The 16,352-nt window shown below is 57.9% G+C and overlaps 1 protein-coding gene across 1 annotated transcript; it reads left to right on the top strand.

The window, feature by feature from the left end:
- Nucleotides 1-1,048: 1,048 nt before the first annotated feature.
- Nucleotides 1,049-14,341, top strand: HEYL (hes related family bHLH transcription factor with YRPW motif like). Its single transcript, XM_062193273.1, has 5 exons — nucleotides 1,049-1,128; nucleotides 8,074-8,140; nucleotides 9,059-9,142; nucleotides 10,301-10,382; nucleotides 12,506-14,341. The coding sequence occupies exons 1-5, from the start codon at nucleotides 1,049-1,051 to the stop codon at nucleotides 13,177-13,179; spliced, it is 987 nt and encodes a 328-aa protein (XP_062049257.1). The 3' UTR covers nucleotides 13,180-14,341.
- Nucleotides 14,342-16,352: the final 2,011 nt, after the last annotated feature.

Raw genomic sequence — 16,352 nt, 5'->3', positions numbered from 1 at the left:
TGTGTGGAAGGAGGCACCAAGAAATCAAGCATCCCCAGCAGGTCATACTGTGGAGGTGAGAATGTGGTTACTTTCAGCTGACCAACTGCACCCCGCCACGAGAGAGGCTTTCGTCTGTCCTTCCCGATGGGTGGTGCAAGGGAAGAGCCTTCTCTGGCCTCTGCCCCAGCACACCAACGCCCCCTTCACCATCTCCCTGCCAAGAAGTCCACCTGCCAGGATGCTCCCTTCTGTGCCCTGGGGGCTTCTCTGGGGTACCACTGGCCCCTGAGGATGGCAGGTGCATCTCAGGATCTGCTGAAGCCCCTTTCCCAGGGGAGGGGCAGCAGGGTCCCTGCCTGTGCAAACAGCCTGATCTGCTGGGTATGGGGTAGGATGCCCCTCTCCCAGGCTCCCGTTAAGAACCCTCTTCTTGGGCTCTTGGCCGCCCAGGACAGCTGTGCCTTTGTCCAACTGGGAACTGATTCCAGGGATTCTCCACCAACCACTCCCACCACAGCCACCACCCCGCCCATCCCCCAAGTCAGGCCCCTAGGGAGCCCTGGCCACAGCTTCTGCAGTCCCTCTACCGGCTTTGGGCCCCTGGGGAGGAGCTCCTGGGGAATTCTCCAGGGGTCAGGCCACAGTCACCCCCATCAACTTTGCAAAACCAAACGTGTCGGCTGCCGCCGGAACTACAGGAGGCCAGAAAGCACCGGGCCAACTAGGGACAAGCGGGGATCCCTGCCCTTGGCCACGGGGCCTCCCAGGGCACCTGCCCAAGGCCACCCAGAGAGCGGCGGCCGCGGCGGCGCAGCGGAGCCGGACCTCCCAGCCGCCGGTGGGGGCGGCGACCGCCCGCGGCCTTCCCACGGCTCGGCGGCGCGTCACCGCGGGGGCGCGGGGGCGCCGGGGCGCCCGGGGCTGCGGCGCAGGAAAGGGCCCTGGGAAAGGGCGGTGGCGGCGCCCCGGGGCGGGGCCGGGGCGGGCCGGGGCGGAGCCCGACTGGCGGACAGGGAGCCGCCGCCGCCAGCGCCGCGGGGCTGGGACCCGGCAGCTTGTGCTCGCCATGAAGCGACCCCGGCAGCCGAGCGGCTCGGACGGCGAGTCCGACGGCCCCATCGACGTGGGCCGCGAAAGCGAGCTGAGGTAAGGGTCGAGCTGGGGCGGCCGTCGGCGCCGAGGGGCGAGCTGCGAGGGAGGCGCAGGTGTGTGCGGCGGCCCGCAGGTGTCGGCGTGTAGGGGTAGGGGCGGGCTGGGCTGCGGGCCGCGCACGTGCCCGGGGTCCTGGTGCGCTCTGGAGATGCCGGGACCCAAGCGGAGTCCACTCGGGCGGGCGCTCCGATGGCCGGTGGGATGGGTCCCTCAGGTGGAGCGCACCGGTGGGCAGTTTTGCTGAAACCATCACAGGCTTGGGTACCGCACCCTCTGTCCGGAGTCTGCTGATTCTGCAGAATAACCATCCTTTCTCTCGCTTGGGTCCAGTGCTCCTTCAGTCCACAAAAAGCTTCAGGAGGAGTCTGGCCTCCTCTGAGCAGAATTGGACTTTGGAGTTTGGCGTTTGGTACTGAAGAAAATAGTAACTGACTTATGAGGGCTTCGATTCCACTTCCAGTGCTGTTTCTACTTCTCACTCCACTGCCCAAGTCGTTCAGCCCTTGGTCTATATTCTGACCTGCTTCAAGCCTATAGAACAGATTGCACTTGCGAAGTTTGCCTGCCTCCTGGCTCTGTGAACTCTAAGTTTCCATTTCCTCGACTGTACGATGGGTATAAATAATAGAGCCGGCTTCATAGGCGGGTTGGGACGATCAAGTGAGATGATGTTATGTCTAGGGTTTAGCACAGGCCTTTAGTGTGGGACATACACCCCTGAAAGAGCTGTGGGACTGACTGGGAGTCCACAGGCCAGGGTCCCTGCCCCAATCTGCCACCAACTCACCATGTGGCCTTGAGCGATTGGTTTCTCTGTTGAAGCCTGTTTGCACATCAGTGCAGTACAGGAGAACAGGGGTGGGGAGGGGAAGGCTTGGCTGCTCCAGAGCTGACTCTCTAGGAAAGAATTAAAGGGTGATTCAGTGCATTCGTAGGGGCATATTTAGGGCATTTCAATAATTTCAGCACTGTTTTCTTTTTTGTTTGTTTTTAAAGATTTATTTATTTATGTGAAAGGCAGAGTTACAGAGAGAAGGCGAGGCAGAGAGAGAAAGACAGAGATCTTTCATCTGATTGTTCACTGGCAGAAGCCAAGAGCCTGGAACTCCATCTGGGTCTCCCATGTGGCTGTAGGGGCCCAGGTACTTGGTTCATCATCTGCTGCTTTCCCAGGCATATTATCAAGGTACTAGACCACAGCAGCCAGGACTTGAACCAGCACTCATGTGGGCTGCCAGTGTACCGAGGCATCAGCTTAACCCGCTACACCACAACTCTCAGTTTTCTGTGACCAGAGGATCCTACTTCAATCCCAATTCTAGTAAAATGCCACCAACTGCCAATTATACCTTATAATAGGGTGAAGGGCAATAAATCCTTCTTATGTCCTCTACCTTAAGTGTTGGGATATATGATACAATTTCTTATGCAACGTATTAGCCTTTTAAAAATGGTTTATCAGAAACTGCTATTTAGGGGACCAGTATTGTGGCGTAGTGGGTTGAGCCACCCCCTGTGATGCTGGCATGCCATATGGGCACCAGTTTGTGTCCTGGCTACTTCACTACCTATCCAGCTCTCTGCTGGTGGCCTGGGAAGGCAGCGGAAGATGGTCCAAGTGCTTAAGCCACTGCCAGCCATATGGGAGACCCAGATGAAGCTCCGGGTTTCAGGCTTCAGCCTGGCCCAGAGCTAGCCATTGCAGGTATCTGGGGGTGTGAACTGGTGAAGGGAAGATCTTTTTGTCTTGCTCTCTGAAACTCTGACTTTCAAAATAAATAAATTTTTTTTGAAAGAAAGAGAGAGAGAGAGAGAGAAAGAAACTGCTATTTAGATAAGCAGTTCTCTGAATCAGTGCCCAGCAAGGGCAGGGGAGAATCTAGCACCCTGGGGTGGGGGGAGGGGAGGGTCCCTGACTCAGTGGTCATTGGGTCTTCATAGATGAGAGGCCCAAAGCCAGTGGCAGAGAGCTGGACTGATCAGAGCTGGCTTCTGTCCTCTGCAGGTTTGCAGCCTCAGTAACCTGCCAGGTCACACAAAAGCCAGGGACAGGATGGAAGGAGGGACAGACTGTGGGCTGTGAGGACACCCGGCGGGGAGAGGGTCACTCACAGCTAAGCATGGCAAGGAGCGCTTCTTGCAGGTGGTGGCATTGGAACCAAGCTGTAAAGACTCCGTGAGTTTTCTTGCCCGTACAGCATTTTGTCATGTCTGCCAGAGCCCATTTTCAGAGAGCGCGCTTAGAGAGGAGGGGAAGCATTGGACATCTGGCAGAGGCTGACTTATAGATGCCTCTTTGTGGCAATCCCCAGAGGGCCCTCCCCCCAGCAGACATCAATGCTTTCAATTCAGGGTGTGCTGAACGATGCCTGCTGTGGCCCTGACCCTGGGCTGCATGGAGGGGCCCAGATGTATCCTGCGTGGCCTCTGCCCTCATGGAAGAAGAACTTGACATACAAAGAAAGACGGCAAAGCAGTGACAAGGGCCACAGGGTGGGCCCAGCAAGCCCCCTCCCCACCCAGGGTCAGAGGCAGGTGCAAATCCCTATACTCAGAGATGTGAGAGTGAAGAGCAGGGTGGACATCTTCCTCATGGCTGTATCCAGCCCCATCTGTGGGAATGTCCCCCAGGGGCCCTGGCTGAACCTGGCTGTGACATGCTGGGTCCAGACCCAGCGTCTACCTCTCCCCTGCTCCTCTGCAAACCCTTGATGAGCACCTGCCACATGTCTGACTCCAGGTCAGGTCTGTGGGTCCTTCCTACACCACTCACAATGCACAGTGGCCTTTGAAGTCACATGGACCTGACTTTGACTCTCACTGCTGTTTGCTTGGGCAAGTGACCTTACCCCCTATTGAGCCCCAGTTTTCTCTCTTGCAGAATCTCTTGCCTAACAGGGTGAGCTTTGATGAGGTCATAACATGTAGAACACACAGCTCCTTACCTTGGCACAAGGTGACTTCCAACAAAAGCTGCCATCTTAGGGGACACCATTCAGTTAGGCGGTACCATGGGCATGAGACTATGTGCACGGTCTGATGAAAAGACTGGACATATGAAAGTGGCATTACTGGGTGTGACTTTGTAAAAGATTTATTTATTGGAGAGGTAGACTTAGAGAGAAAGAGAGAGAGAGAGAGAGAGATCTGCTGCTTTACTCCCCAAATGGCCATAATGGCCTGAGCTGGGCCAATTTGAATCCAGGAGCCAGGAGCTTCTTCCGGGTCTCCCACACAGATATAGGGGCCCAAACACTTGGTCCATCTTCCACTGTTTTCCCAGGCCATAGCAGAGAGCTGGATCAGAAGTGGAGCAGCGGGGCTGGTGCAGTGGCGCACTAGATTAATCCTCTGCCTGTGGCACCGGCATCCCATATGGGCAGCGAGTTCTAGTCCCGATTGCTCCTCTTCCAGTCCAGCTCTCTGCTATGGCCCGGGAGGGCAGTAGAGGATGGCCTAAGTGCTTGGGCCTCTGCATCCGCATGGGAGGCTGGGGGAAGCTCCTGGCTCCTGGCTTCGGATCGGCATAGCTCCGGCGCTTGCGGCCATTTGGGGAGTGAACCAACGGAAGGAAGACCTTTCTCTCTGTCTCTCTCTCACTGTCTATAACTCTACCTGTCAAATAAATAAATAAAAATCTTAAAAAAAAAAGTGGAGCAGCTGGGACTCTAGCCGGTGCCCATATGGGACACGGGCACATCAGGGCAGGGCTTTAACTCGCTGCACAGCGCTGGGCCCCAGGTGTGATTCTTAACCCGTGTGTCTGTCACCTCATTGTTTCCTAAATGTGAAATGGTCCAAATAGCACTTCACTTGAAATAGGTGAGAAAGGTGGATATGGAAGTGTGGTCTGGAACACACTGCACTGGATCGAAAGCCTCTGGACCTGGCTCTGTGCCTGAATTTGCCTTTTATTCCCTTTGTGGCCAGGGGGACATCCCTTCCCCTCGCGGAGTTCTCTCATTTTACACGTAGGCCCAGTGCTCTCTGAGATCCCTACATCTGGGACATTGTGACCCCACCTTGGGTCCATGTGAGATGAGTAGGGTCATCTGCAAAGGTTCCGTGGGAGTTCCAGGCGGGGGGTAGTGTCAGCGCTGAGGGTGGTCAGGACTGGCAGTGAGACCACCTGGAAAGCTGCCTCCCCACCAAGAGACCACCCTGGAATTCTGGCGAGGGGCCGCTGGAGGCCCATGGAGTGGATCTGGGAAGTGAACCTCTCTTCTCTGGGCTCGTGAAAATCTGCCTCATTCCCACACCTTCTGCTACCGGGCAGATCCTGGGCTGGGAGCAGCTCCGGCTGCTGCGCTCTTGGGAGCTTTGAGGCTAGGGGACTGGAGGGCTATTCAGACAGACAGGAAGTAGGAATTAGGAGGGAAAACAATGCTGAATGTGGAGCCAGAAGACACAGATTCCCAGGCTGGCTGCGCTCCTTAGCAGCTGCATAGGCTGGGCAAGCTGCTTTCGCTCCCTGGGGCTCAGCATCCTGATCTGTAAAATGGGGCTTTTGTTAAGGCTCCCAGGGGGGAAATCTATGGAGTGGCCTCCAGAAAACTGTGAAGTGAGGTTGGCCTGTGAGATGCAGGGGAGGGGGCTGATGATACTGCAGGGAAGAAAGCTAACCAGAAGAGAAAGGGACGGCAGAGCTGCCTTGCCCTGAAATGGGTGTGCCAGGCCCTGCCACATGGTCCCTGAGGAGGGCTCAGGCTGAGGGGCAGTGACGTGCACAAGGCTAACCCAATACCCCGAGAGAGCAGAGCCGCTTTATCAGCTGGGGAAGAACAAAGGCCCTGTTTCTTAGTGTACCTTGGCTCCTGGGCCTGTCCCCAGGGAACCAGGGATGCTTGATAAACAAGCTGCCCTACAGGTCCCAGGGCCTGACTGGCTGAGCCCTGGGCCTCCCAGGAGCCCTCCCAGGCCTCTTACCAGCCCTGCTTGCCCAGATGTTCGGATGAGAGGTATCCTTTTCCAGATGTGGCCAGACAATGCCGGGAGCATGGCAGTGGGATCTGACGCGTGCTATTTGGTCTCTCCTACAACATCCTCTCTGAGCAGCTGATGAAAAGGATCCAACCACCGATGCCAAGGGGATGTCACCCGGGCTGGACCCCTCCTTGTGAGCCACAGAAGCTCCCCTTCCATAGAGCCCCAGGATGCAGACTGGGTGGTGCCCACCTACCTGCTCCCCAGTAATGCCCAAAACCAGGGCTGGAGGGGGAAGCACTACCATGAGCTCTGCTGTGTTCCAAGCCTTCGATGAGTCCTGGGGCTGTGATGGTGGATGGAGCACAAAGGGTTCACGGGCTCATGGAGCTTTGGGGTTTGTCGGCGAAATACACATTAACCAAATAATCACATACATGTAAACCAGCTGGCATACATGCTGTGCGTGTAAGTTGCTAGCAGAGTATATAGCAAGGGATGCCTTGTAGGAGGGGGTCAGAAAAGCTTCCCCTGGGAGGTGATGTTTGAGTTGAAGGATGGCTGAGGTTACTAGGGCTGGGGAGATGGGGTGGGTGGGCTGGAGAATTCTAGGCTGGGGACCAGTGTGTGCAACAGCAGCAAGGAGTTAATGCATTCGTATGCTGCAGCGTACAGAGCAAGAGAGTAGTCTAGAAGGTGACAGGGCCCAAAGCAGTGACCTTGATCCTAAAAGCCCTGGGAAGTGGACTGAAGAATTCTAAAAGAATGGTCAGATCAGATTTGCCTGGAAATGTCTACTCTGCCTGCAGGGTGGCTACAGGCCTGCCGCAGGGAGAGGAGGAGCCAGGTGATGGGCTGCATGGAGAGGCGTGGTCTGAGGGGGGCCTGGGTCCTGTTTTGATGAAGTGGAGGTGAGGGCACAGGGGGAGGCAAAGATGGTGCCAGGTTTCTACCTTGCAGAGCTGGCATCTGCGGGAGCCTTCCCTGAGCTGGGGACCCAGGGGACAAGGAGCAGGTGTGGGGATGGGGGCAGGCTCTTGGCTTCCTGCTCAGGTATGTAGCAGCTTGCATTCCATAATGGCAGAGAAGTCACCGTGAATAAAGCTGTCTCCACAGTGACTACAGGGAGCTGAGTGACTGAGGGCTGGGGCGTGGCCAAGGGCACCCGGCACCTGCCAGGGACCTGAATTAGTGACTCCCAAGTGCTGGCTACCCAAAGGATGACACCTCCGTGCCACCCAGCCAGCCTCTTCTTTCCAAGGGCTCCTCCAGAGCGGAAAACTGCTGAGAGGGGGAGCAGTTGGGCCCGAGCTGATTTGGGCCCAAGTCTGGGCAGCCAAGTCCTGAGACTGAGCCCCTGGGCTGTGGGCAGACATCCCTCCTTCAGCCAGGGCTGCAGAGGGAAAGCCCGGGAGGAAGCCAAGGCCGGCGTTATGGGACAGGAACCTTCTGGGAGGCCAGGGCAGTGTCCCCAGCCTGAGAGAGGGGCCTGGGACCCAGATGCTGCCCCCCCCCCCCCGCCCCTGGCCGCGCCGCGTGGGAGGAGGCGGCAGCTGCAGGACAGGCGGAGGGCGGGCGGCCGGCGCACCCGGTCCGTGGGAAGCGGCGGCATCTGCTCTTTCCACGCTCGTTCCCAGCGGCTCCCTCTGAAACCCAAGCTGCCCAGCCCAGCCCGGCCGCCCATGCCCTCGGCTGCCCCGCCCCTGGGGATCGGGTTGCAGGAGTCGGCCAGGCCGCAGGCGGATCACAGCTCCCCCAAAGCAGCCCAAGGGGCGAGGGGCGAGGTCTACCAGGTCGGGGCCAAGAGCAAAAGCCCCTGAGGGCCCCGGATGCGGGAAGCTGGGAGCTCAGAGGAGGGGAGAGAGGGAGCAGCGCCCCTCCCATGCCGCCCTGCAGTTCCCCCAGGCCTGGGAGACAGCGGAGGCCAAGTCTGCCCACAGCCTGGCCTCAGAGGTCAGCCCAGGCCAGCGGGATGGTCCCCCAGCTCTGAAAAGCTAGCCTTTCTTTCCCCTGCAGCCAGATGGCCAGGCCGCTGTCCACCCCCAGCCCTTCGCAGATGCAAGCCAGGAAGAAGCGCCGAGGGGTGAGTGTCCCCACAAAGGTTTGTCCTGAACCCTCCGCCCCCCCCCCGGGGGGGGGGCTGGTCAGAAATATGACTCGGAAGCTAAACTGCCTGGGTTCAAATCCCGGCTCTGCAGGCAGCTATCAGGGTGACTTGGAGCAAGCTGCTGCACCTGTCTGTGCCATTTTCTTACCTGTGTACCTGCATGGTGCCTGGATGACCAGGAAGGGCTGTTCTGAGGATCAGTGATCAGTGCCCAACACCACCCCCTCTGCAGCTTCTGTCTCTGTGGACAGGAGGGGACAGGAGGATGCCTCCCAGCTTGCTGCTGTCCATCCATCCTGCCCCACTTCCCTCGGCATGCACTTGTGCCTCTGTCCTGGGAGCCCAGAGACCTGGAACCTGGCAGAGACCAGCCAGAAGCCCTTGGCAAACCACATCCTTCCAACCCTCATTTTCTTTATCTGTAAAATGGGATCATAATTTCTGCCCTGGCCTCAGTATTCTCTTATGGTGCTGTGAGTGGGAGAAGACTGAACGAGAGGCCTACAGCTGGACAAAGCAGTACCTAGGACACCCCAGACCTCCCCAGGACCCAGCAACAGAAGGGGTGACCCTGGCCCAGCAGCAGCCTCTGGGGCCTGCCCAGCACTGGGACTTGTGTCTGCATTTTGATTGGTTGGTGCCCGGCTGTGCCGCTGGTGAAATGTGGCACAGACCACAACTAAAGATCTGCGTTCTGCTTCCAGCTCTGCGTTTTCTTGCATTGTGGCTGTGAGCAAATCGCAGTCCGCCGCCCTGAGCGCGGTTTCCGCTTTCGTAAAGTAAGACTAGGCTCCCCTCCCCCGCGAAAGTATGTCGAGGGACAAGATGTGTTGATGTGAAACAAGCAAGCGTGGCGAAGCACCTGCTGGTAGCAGCCTCATCTGTACTTTTCAGATCATAGAGAAACGGCGCCGAGACCGCATCAACAGCAGCCTTTCTGAGTTGAGGCGCTTGGTGCCCACCGCGTTCGAGAAGCAGGTATGTGTGGGGGCCCTATGGTGCCGCAGGATGTGCTGAGAAGGGGCAGATAAAGTTGCAGCTGCCTGTGGTGTTGTGGTGGTGTGCTTACTATCATCGCCGGCTCAGGGATAAGGAGGAATGAGAATTTGTACTTAGGGAGGTGTCCAGGGCTTGTGACTTTATGGCCGTCTTTCTGTTGAACTGAATGTTCAGCGTGACCCTGAATTAGCACGCCCACTGCACAGGGAAGGCGACGGAAGCCCAGAGAAGTGAAGTCACTTAGGCCACAGCACACAGCTCAGTAAACAGCACAGCAGAACTGGAGCCCAGAGCGGTGGGGTCCAGAGTTCTATGGAAAACCCAGGACAGGCTTCCCCAGGACCGGGCACGGCGTCATCACCCGTGCTCAGGGAAGGGGCCACTGTGGGGGGTCAGAGGACCTCGGAGAGTCTCACCCTGTGCTCCAGAGGTCACAGGTCATCTGCCTTCCCGGATGCTGGTGAGAACAAATCATTCTACATGTGTTCACCACAGCCCTCCAGGTCCAGCCCTGACCTAGCCCTGGTGTCTGCCCTCCGGGGGCTCACAGAGGGGTCTGACCCCCAGGTGGTCCAGAGGCTTAGGAAACGCTGGGCGGGGGGTTGGGGGGAGAGAAGAGGAAGAACAGGAGCTTCGCCATCAGGTGCTGAGCTAGATGATGGGCATGCTGAGTCTGAGGCTGAACTCTCAAGAGAGCTGGTCCAGGAGGCGAGTGGGTGTGCACGCATGGCATTCGGGTGATGGTGGGCGAAGCCATGGAGGTAGGCGTGCTCCACGGGCAGAGCAGGCAGAGTGAGACGTGGGCCAGCCCCCACTGGAAGCACCGCTGTGATCAGGGACAGGCAGAGCAAGAGGCAAGCTGAAGGGGGGACCCAGAAGTGGTGTCGTTGGCAGCTGAGGGAGCAGAGGGTGTCAGGGAGGCCAGTCGACAGTCCAGGGGGCAGGTGGACCAAGACGCGAGCCGAAGAGAATCCTGCAGATTCGGAGACATTGGCCATGCAGGAGCTCAGTTGCAGGCAGCGGCAGAGTGGGAAGAAGCTGAGAAAATGGAGACAGTGCGTGCCAGTGACGACGGGCAGGGGAGGTGAGCGCCAGAGATCAGCCTGACCCTTCGCCCTTCTGCCTCCGTCCACGCAGGGCTCTTCCAAGCTGGAGAAGGCGGAGGTCTTGCAGATGACAGTGGATCACTTGAAAATGCTGCACGCCACTGGCGGGACAGGTACCCGTGCTCTTCTCACGCTGGGGTTGTTTGTAGGACAGTTAGGTACAGGGGGTGGGGGGAGTCGGCCTCGAGCTAAGTAGGTGTGGTCCCTGCCTCAAGGATCCCTGGCTCTAAAAAGTCTTCCAGACAAACAGAAATTCTGTGTGCGTGAAGCTTCTCCATGTGTTTGATGATTTCACAACTGGGAAACCCTGAAAGCGCCACAGACCTTTGCCACAGAGACCCAGGTGCTACAGTTCTTAGTCTTCATTATTTCCGAGGCTTTAATTTATTTTTTATTGGAAAGGCAAGGAGAGAGAATGATCTCCCATCTATTAGTTCACTCCCAAATGTAACAGCAAGAGCTGGGCTGAGCCAAGATTAAGCCAGCAGCCTGGAACTCCACCTGGGTCTCCCATGAGGGTGTCAGGAACCCAAATTCCTGAGCCATCACCTGCTGCCTCCTAAGGTGCACATTAACAGGAAACCGGTATTGAGAGTGGAGCTGAAACTTGAACCCAGGCACTCTGATATGGACTGCAGGTGGCATCTTAATTGCTATGCCAAATGTCTGCCCTGACAGGTACAATTTAAGTAGCTCAACCAGATGCGTCTCAAGCCTCAGTGTGCAGCCACCTGGGGACAGGTAGAGTCCTGGGCCTGAGAATTCTGATGCTGGTGGCCCTTTGGAAAACTTCTGCTAAAGGAATGCGTCGCTAATAGTGGAGACAGGAGGGGGGATTTCAGATTAATTCGTGGTAATCCTATTAAGAGACATGTAGTGATTACCGTGTGGGTGGCATTTCGGTCTTCAGAATGCTTTCATTTACAGTCTCACAACTACCTGGGGGGTGGGGGTGGGGTGTCACCAGGGCCAATGGGAAGACAGGGGATTGTGGTTTGGAGCGCAGGCTTTGGATTTGAATCCTGGCTGTATTTACTGACTCTATGGCTTTGGACAAATCATTTAACATCTCTATTCTTCGATTACATCATCTCTGAAAGGGAAATAATAAGAGGGTTTTATGAGGAGTAAATCATGTAATGCAATTAATTACTCAGTAAGAACTCAGCAGGCACAGAAAGGGAAATGGATTTGCTTGAAGTCATGTGACTAAGGACCCAGCAGAGCAAGGGCTCACCTGTAAGATGGCCTGACTCCAAACGTGGTCACCTGCCAAGCTGTCCCCCATGGGGGTCTCAGCTAAGCACCAGAACCAGATATTTGCTGTCACAACCACGGGCCCGTGCTGGCCCAGTGATGGAGAGAGGAGCAGGTGCAGAGCAGCAGGTAGCTCTGAGTACCTGTGTGGGCAGTCCACCTGGTTCTCACCTACTGACATCAGGCCCAAGAGCAGACCCCTGGCTGGTGGCAGCAGTGGAGGACCAGTGGGGGGGTCTTGCTTTCTAGCCTGTCTTTTGAGCAGGGGGTGCAAACTTGGTTACCAGCAGCAGCCACACCAGTAACATAAGTGACAGCAAGAGTCCACGGATTGAGCATTTGCCGAGCACCCTTTCATCATTTCACCCTCTCAGCTCCGTGCAGCAGGTGCTGCCATTACCCCATTTACAGCTAAGGGAATTGAGGCCAGCTGATGAAGAGAGTTGTCCATGCCAGGCTGCTCATTAAGTGACAGAGCCGGGATTTGAACCCAGCTCTGCTGGCTTCCAAAGATGTCTGGCTCACTGCTGCACTCTGTAGCCTTCTGTGAGAGACTTCCCAGCTCTGCTAGCTGTAGCAGCCACCTCCCCTCCCTGAACCCGCCCCCATCAGCAGGGCAGGTCTGTCCCAGCGCCTCCACCAGCTCAGCCTTTTCACACCTGGCGAGGGTCTACTTAATCAAGCCATCTTGACCACAAAGTCACCTTTTTGTGTTAATCCTGGGTTGTGATGAAAACGATCCAGTGTGCAGTGTTTCCTGGCTGACTGAGCTCACTTTTGACTCTAGCAACCCACCACCCCTCATCCTAGCTGGGGGACTTCCTTCCCGCCTCATAGACGGAGACTGGAGCTCAGTGAGGGAGGGAACATTCCCAAGGTCATGCAGGCACTGGGGTGGGGCAGGTTCAGAACCCAGTCTGACTCCAGGCTCAGTGCTCCACCCTCCACCTGCATCCCCTCGCTGTCCCTCACTCTGCAGGATTCTTTGATGCCCGAGCCCTGGCCGTGGACTTCCGGAGCATTGGATTTCGGGAGTGCCTCACCGAGGTCATCAGGTACCTGGGGGTCCTGGAAGGGCCCAGCAGCCGTGCAGACCCCGTCCGGATTCGCCTTCTGTCGCACCTCAACAGCTACGCAGCTGAGATGGAGCCGTCGCCCATGCCTGCTGGCCCACTAGCCTTCCCTGCCTGGCCCTGGTCCTTCTTCCATAGCTGCCCAGGGCTGCCGGCCCTCAGCAGTCAGCTTGCCATCCTGGGAAGAGTGCCCGGCCCCGTCCTCCCCAGCGCCTCCTCTCCCGCCTACCCCATCTCCAGCCTCCGAACCACTCCCGTGCGCAGAGCCGCTGGCGCCGTCCTGCCGGCCCGGAGGCATCTGCTGCCCAGTCGCGGGGCATCGTCCGCCCGGAGGGCTCATGCCTTGGAGAGGCCAGCCGCCCCTGTCCCCGCAGGCCCCAGCAGCAGAGCTGCCAGGAGCACCCATGTGGCTCCCCTCCCGCGCTCCTCCTCCCCCACATCCCCTGACGCTGTGGGGTCTGCTTCTCACGTGGCTGTTCCCGAGCCCAGCCCGTCTTCCCTGGGGCCGGCTGGAAGGCCTGTGGGAGCCGTGCGCTACCGCTCCTGGGTCTCTGAAATCACAGAAATTGGGGCTTTCTGAGCTGGTGCCCCGCCCCGCCCCCCAAGGCCCCCAGCCAGAAGTGAGGGAGAGTCTTTCTCCAAGAGCTGTAAAAACGGCACAGCCTTTGATGCACAGCTCCCCAGACTGGCCCCTGTGGGAAGACGCCCTCCTTCCGTCCGCCTCGCCTCCTCTCCACCCCTCCTGGCTCGCCCGCCCAGCAGTGCTGGAGCTGTTCTGGTCTTGACCCTCAGTCCGGGTTCTCACCTGCATGGATGAATCTTGGAAGAGCCCCTCAGGGCAATACCCAGAGCCCTCTCTTGCCCGGCATGCATGGGGCAGCAGGCATGACTCTTGGCTCTGGGAACGAAGCTTCAGCTACCGGGGCCGAGGCAGGTGGATTCTACAAAAGGACAGGCCCCATTAGGGACAATGACTGGCCGGCTGCAGCCTGTCCCCTGGGGGCCAGAACACGGTGACTGCCTCATTTCCTGGAGACAGTAACTCAGCAGGAACCACCAAGAAGTCCCCAGGGAGCCCTCTGTGCCCCTGCCTGCCTGTGGCCTGCTCCCTGGCACTGACCACAGGACAGACACCTTCTCAGACCCCACAGCCACGGTGTGAAGACTGGAGGCCCGGGCTGCAGGCACCACCTTCTGCAGCACACTGCTGATCCGACAAGCCCCTGGAGCTTTGGGGACAGTGGCGAAACTGAGCCCCCAGGGCTCAGACAGCATTCCCAGGCAAGCCCGGGCTGAGCTTCCTGCCCTTCCTGTCACCATCCTCCAGGCATGTGGTCCCTCCCGGCGGGTGCACAGTGGGCAAGGGCCATGGCCCCACATGATGGCGCCCAGAGAGGAATCCTTTAGGGACTCAGCACCAGACATCTGCACCGTGTGGCTTGCATCAGGCTCCCAGAGCCCAGACTGCTGGAACGGCCAAGGGCTGTCGGGATGAACAAAAATAACCACGAACCCAGGCAGGAGGAAGGACAACCAGAGGCGGCTCAGCGTTGCAGGGTCACCCGTGGGTCGAGGGCCTGAGATCCCGCTCTGCCAGGATTCCACACAGCCGCTATCCAGGGGCCGTTTCATGAGCCAGCTCTCGCCCTCTAGCAGAGGGCACAAATGGCCCAGGCCCCACACCCAGGGGAGCAGCAGACTGGCCTGGCACTCATAGGACCAGGCAGGCCTCGCCAGCTGAAAAAGTGCAGAAACACTTTGGGCTCATGGGTAAATGCCTGCTCCCCGGGAGGGGGGGGGGGGCATCCCAGTGCCCTGCCCCTCACCAGCTGGGCCACACCCAACAGCCCCGTGTAGCCCATGACCTAGCAGCTCGCTGGTGCTCATCTGGAGCTGTCACCCAGGGAGGCCCTCCCAGTATCTCCCTTTCATGGAACAACCCCCCCCCCCACCCCCCAGGTGGCAATGAGGAGATGCCCTGGGCTCTGGAGTAGAATGAGCAGAACACCAGGGAGGGGAGGGAGGGAGCTCTATCAGAGAAACGGGAAAGGAACCTGAGGCCATCTGAGTGACCCAGAGGCGAGTGCTGCTTTCCCCTAGGGGGCGTCTTTTCCCAGAGGGATCACTGCGGGGGAACAGGGGACCCTGAGATGGGGGCAAGGCAGTCACACAGGCTCCCAGGAGTGAGGAGAGGCGACCAGAGGAGGTGACAGAGGAGGCAAAGGCCAGCCTCACCTTCCTCACCAAGGAGCACACGGGACAGGAAGGACTCCTCCCCCTCCTCCTCCTGCTGCCCCCTTCTCAGATGGTCCAGTGCCAGTGATGTGTGACAGCGACAGGAGGTCGGGCTGGGAGCCCTGGAGGGCGGGCTCTCCCACCCAAGGTGCCATTAAGGCTGGGGACGGCCTCCTCCGTCCTGCTCTCCTGCGCCCCCTGTTGTCCAGGCACTGCTGCAGTCCCGGCAGCTTCCTAGCCTACATTTCCTCTGCAGATACCAGCCCCAGAGTCCGTGGACAGCACACGCATAAGGAAGCCCTGAGCCAGCACCTCCTGTGTCTTGGCTGATCCGGGGTTGGTTCCCCTGAGACACTGTGGGGCAAAGTGGCTGTTCCCAGGGCTCACACCTCGCCACTTCCCCTTCTGTTCCCAAGCCTACTGGACCGAGTCGCCGACTCCCACCACAGCGTTGGGGTCATTGCAGACATCCAGTAAAGCTTTTTAGTCCTGGAAACCTCCGATCGATTCTACTTAAACATCTCTGGAGCCCATCCACTTCCATCTGAACCCACAGCCACCATCCCGGTCAGGCCGCATCAGCTGCCCTGCAGGGCCCTGGCCTGGCCTGCAGTCTTTGCCAGTCCGTTCCCACAGCAGCCAGAGAGCACTGGGCACGTGCAGGTCATCATGCATCAACTCTGCTTAAAAACGCTTCCTCTGTTGCCTGTGACTCTGCCTCATCTCAAGGTAAAATCAGGGGCTGGCGTCCCCTATCAGAGCGCGGGTTCAAGTCCCAGCTGCTCCACTTCCGATCGAGCTCCCTGCTCATGCACTTGGGAAGGCAGTGGAAGATGGCCCAAGTACTTGGGCTCCTGTACCCATGTGGGAGACCCAGATGGAGCTCTGGGCTCCTGGCTTCAGCCTGGCCCAGCCTTAGCCATTGTGGCCATTTGGGGAGTGAACCAGTAGATGGAAGATCTCTGTCTCTCTGTCTCTCCCTCTCCATCTGTCACTCTTTCAAATAACGTTCTAAAGCATTTTTTAAGAATGGAGGTAAAACCCAAGCTCTCTCCAGACTTGCTCCTGTGCTGCTGCCCCTGTGGCCTGCCTTCACTTCTCAACATTCCAGCTCCAGCATGTGCTTTTCCTTTAGCCTAGAATGCTATTTTCTCTCTGCCTGAGTCCTCGAGACTCTTAAGCCTTGCCTTAAATGTCACCTCCTCTGAGAGGCCTTCCCTGACTACTGTACTTGAATGATCTCTCTCAAAGCCCCCCCCCTTCTTTCCATTCATGAGAAATTTGCCCTGTGTATCCATTTGTGTATTAACTTGTTTTGTTGACTGTCTCCCGTACTAGGCTGTAAGCCCAATGAGGCCAGGACCATGCCTGGTTTGCTCTTCTGTCTGTACCCAGCACCAAGCAGGGTGCTTGGCTCATAGTCTGTGTTCTATAAGTCTTGCTGAATAAATGAACTGCCAAAGAGAGACATCTTCTGGCCTGAGTCTGTGGATGGAACGGGGTCCCTGTAGGGATGAG

This window comes from Lepus europaeus, chromosome 5 (assembly GCF_033115175.1).
Source record: "Lepus europaeus isolate LE1 chromosome 5, mLepTim1.pri, whole genome shotgun sequence".
NCBI lineage: Eukaryota > Metazoa > Chordata > Mammalia > Lagomorpha > Leporidae > Lepus > Lepus europaeus.
Note: the sequence above shows the minus strand (reverse complement) of the source record. Positions and strands in the feature narration are given on the sequence as shown.

Coding starts and splice junctions, on each gene's coding strand:
- HEYL (XM_062193273.1), top strand. CDS start 1,049: ATGAAGCGACCCCGGCAGCCGAGCGGCTCGGACGGCGAGTCCGACGGC. Junction 9,143..10,300: donor CCACCGCGTTCGAGAAGCAG/GTATGTGTGGGG, acceptor CCGTCCACGCAG/GGCTCTTCCAAGCTGGAGAA. Junction 10,383..12,505: donor GCACGCCACTGGCGGGACAG/GTACCCGTGCTC, acceptor CTCACTCTGCAG/GATTCTTTGATGCCCGAGCC.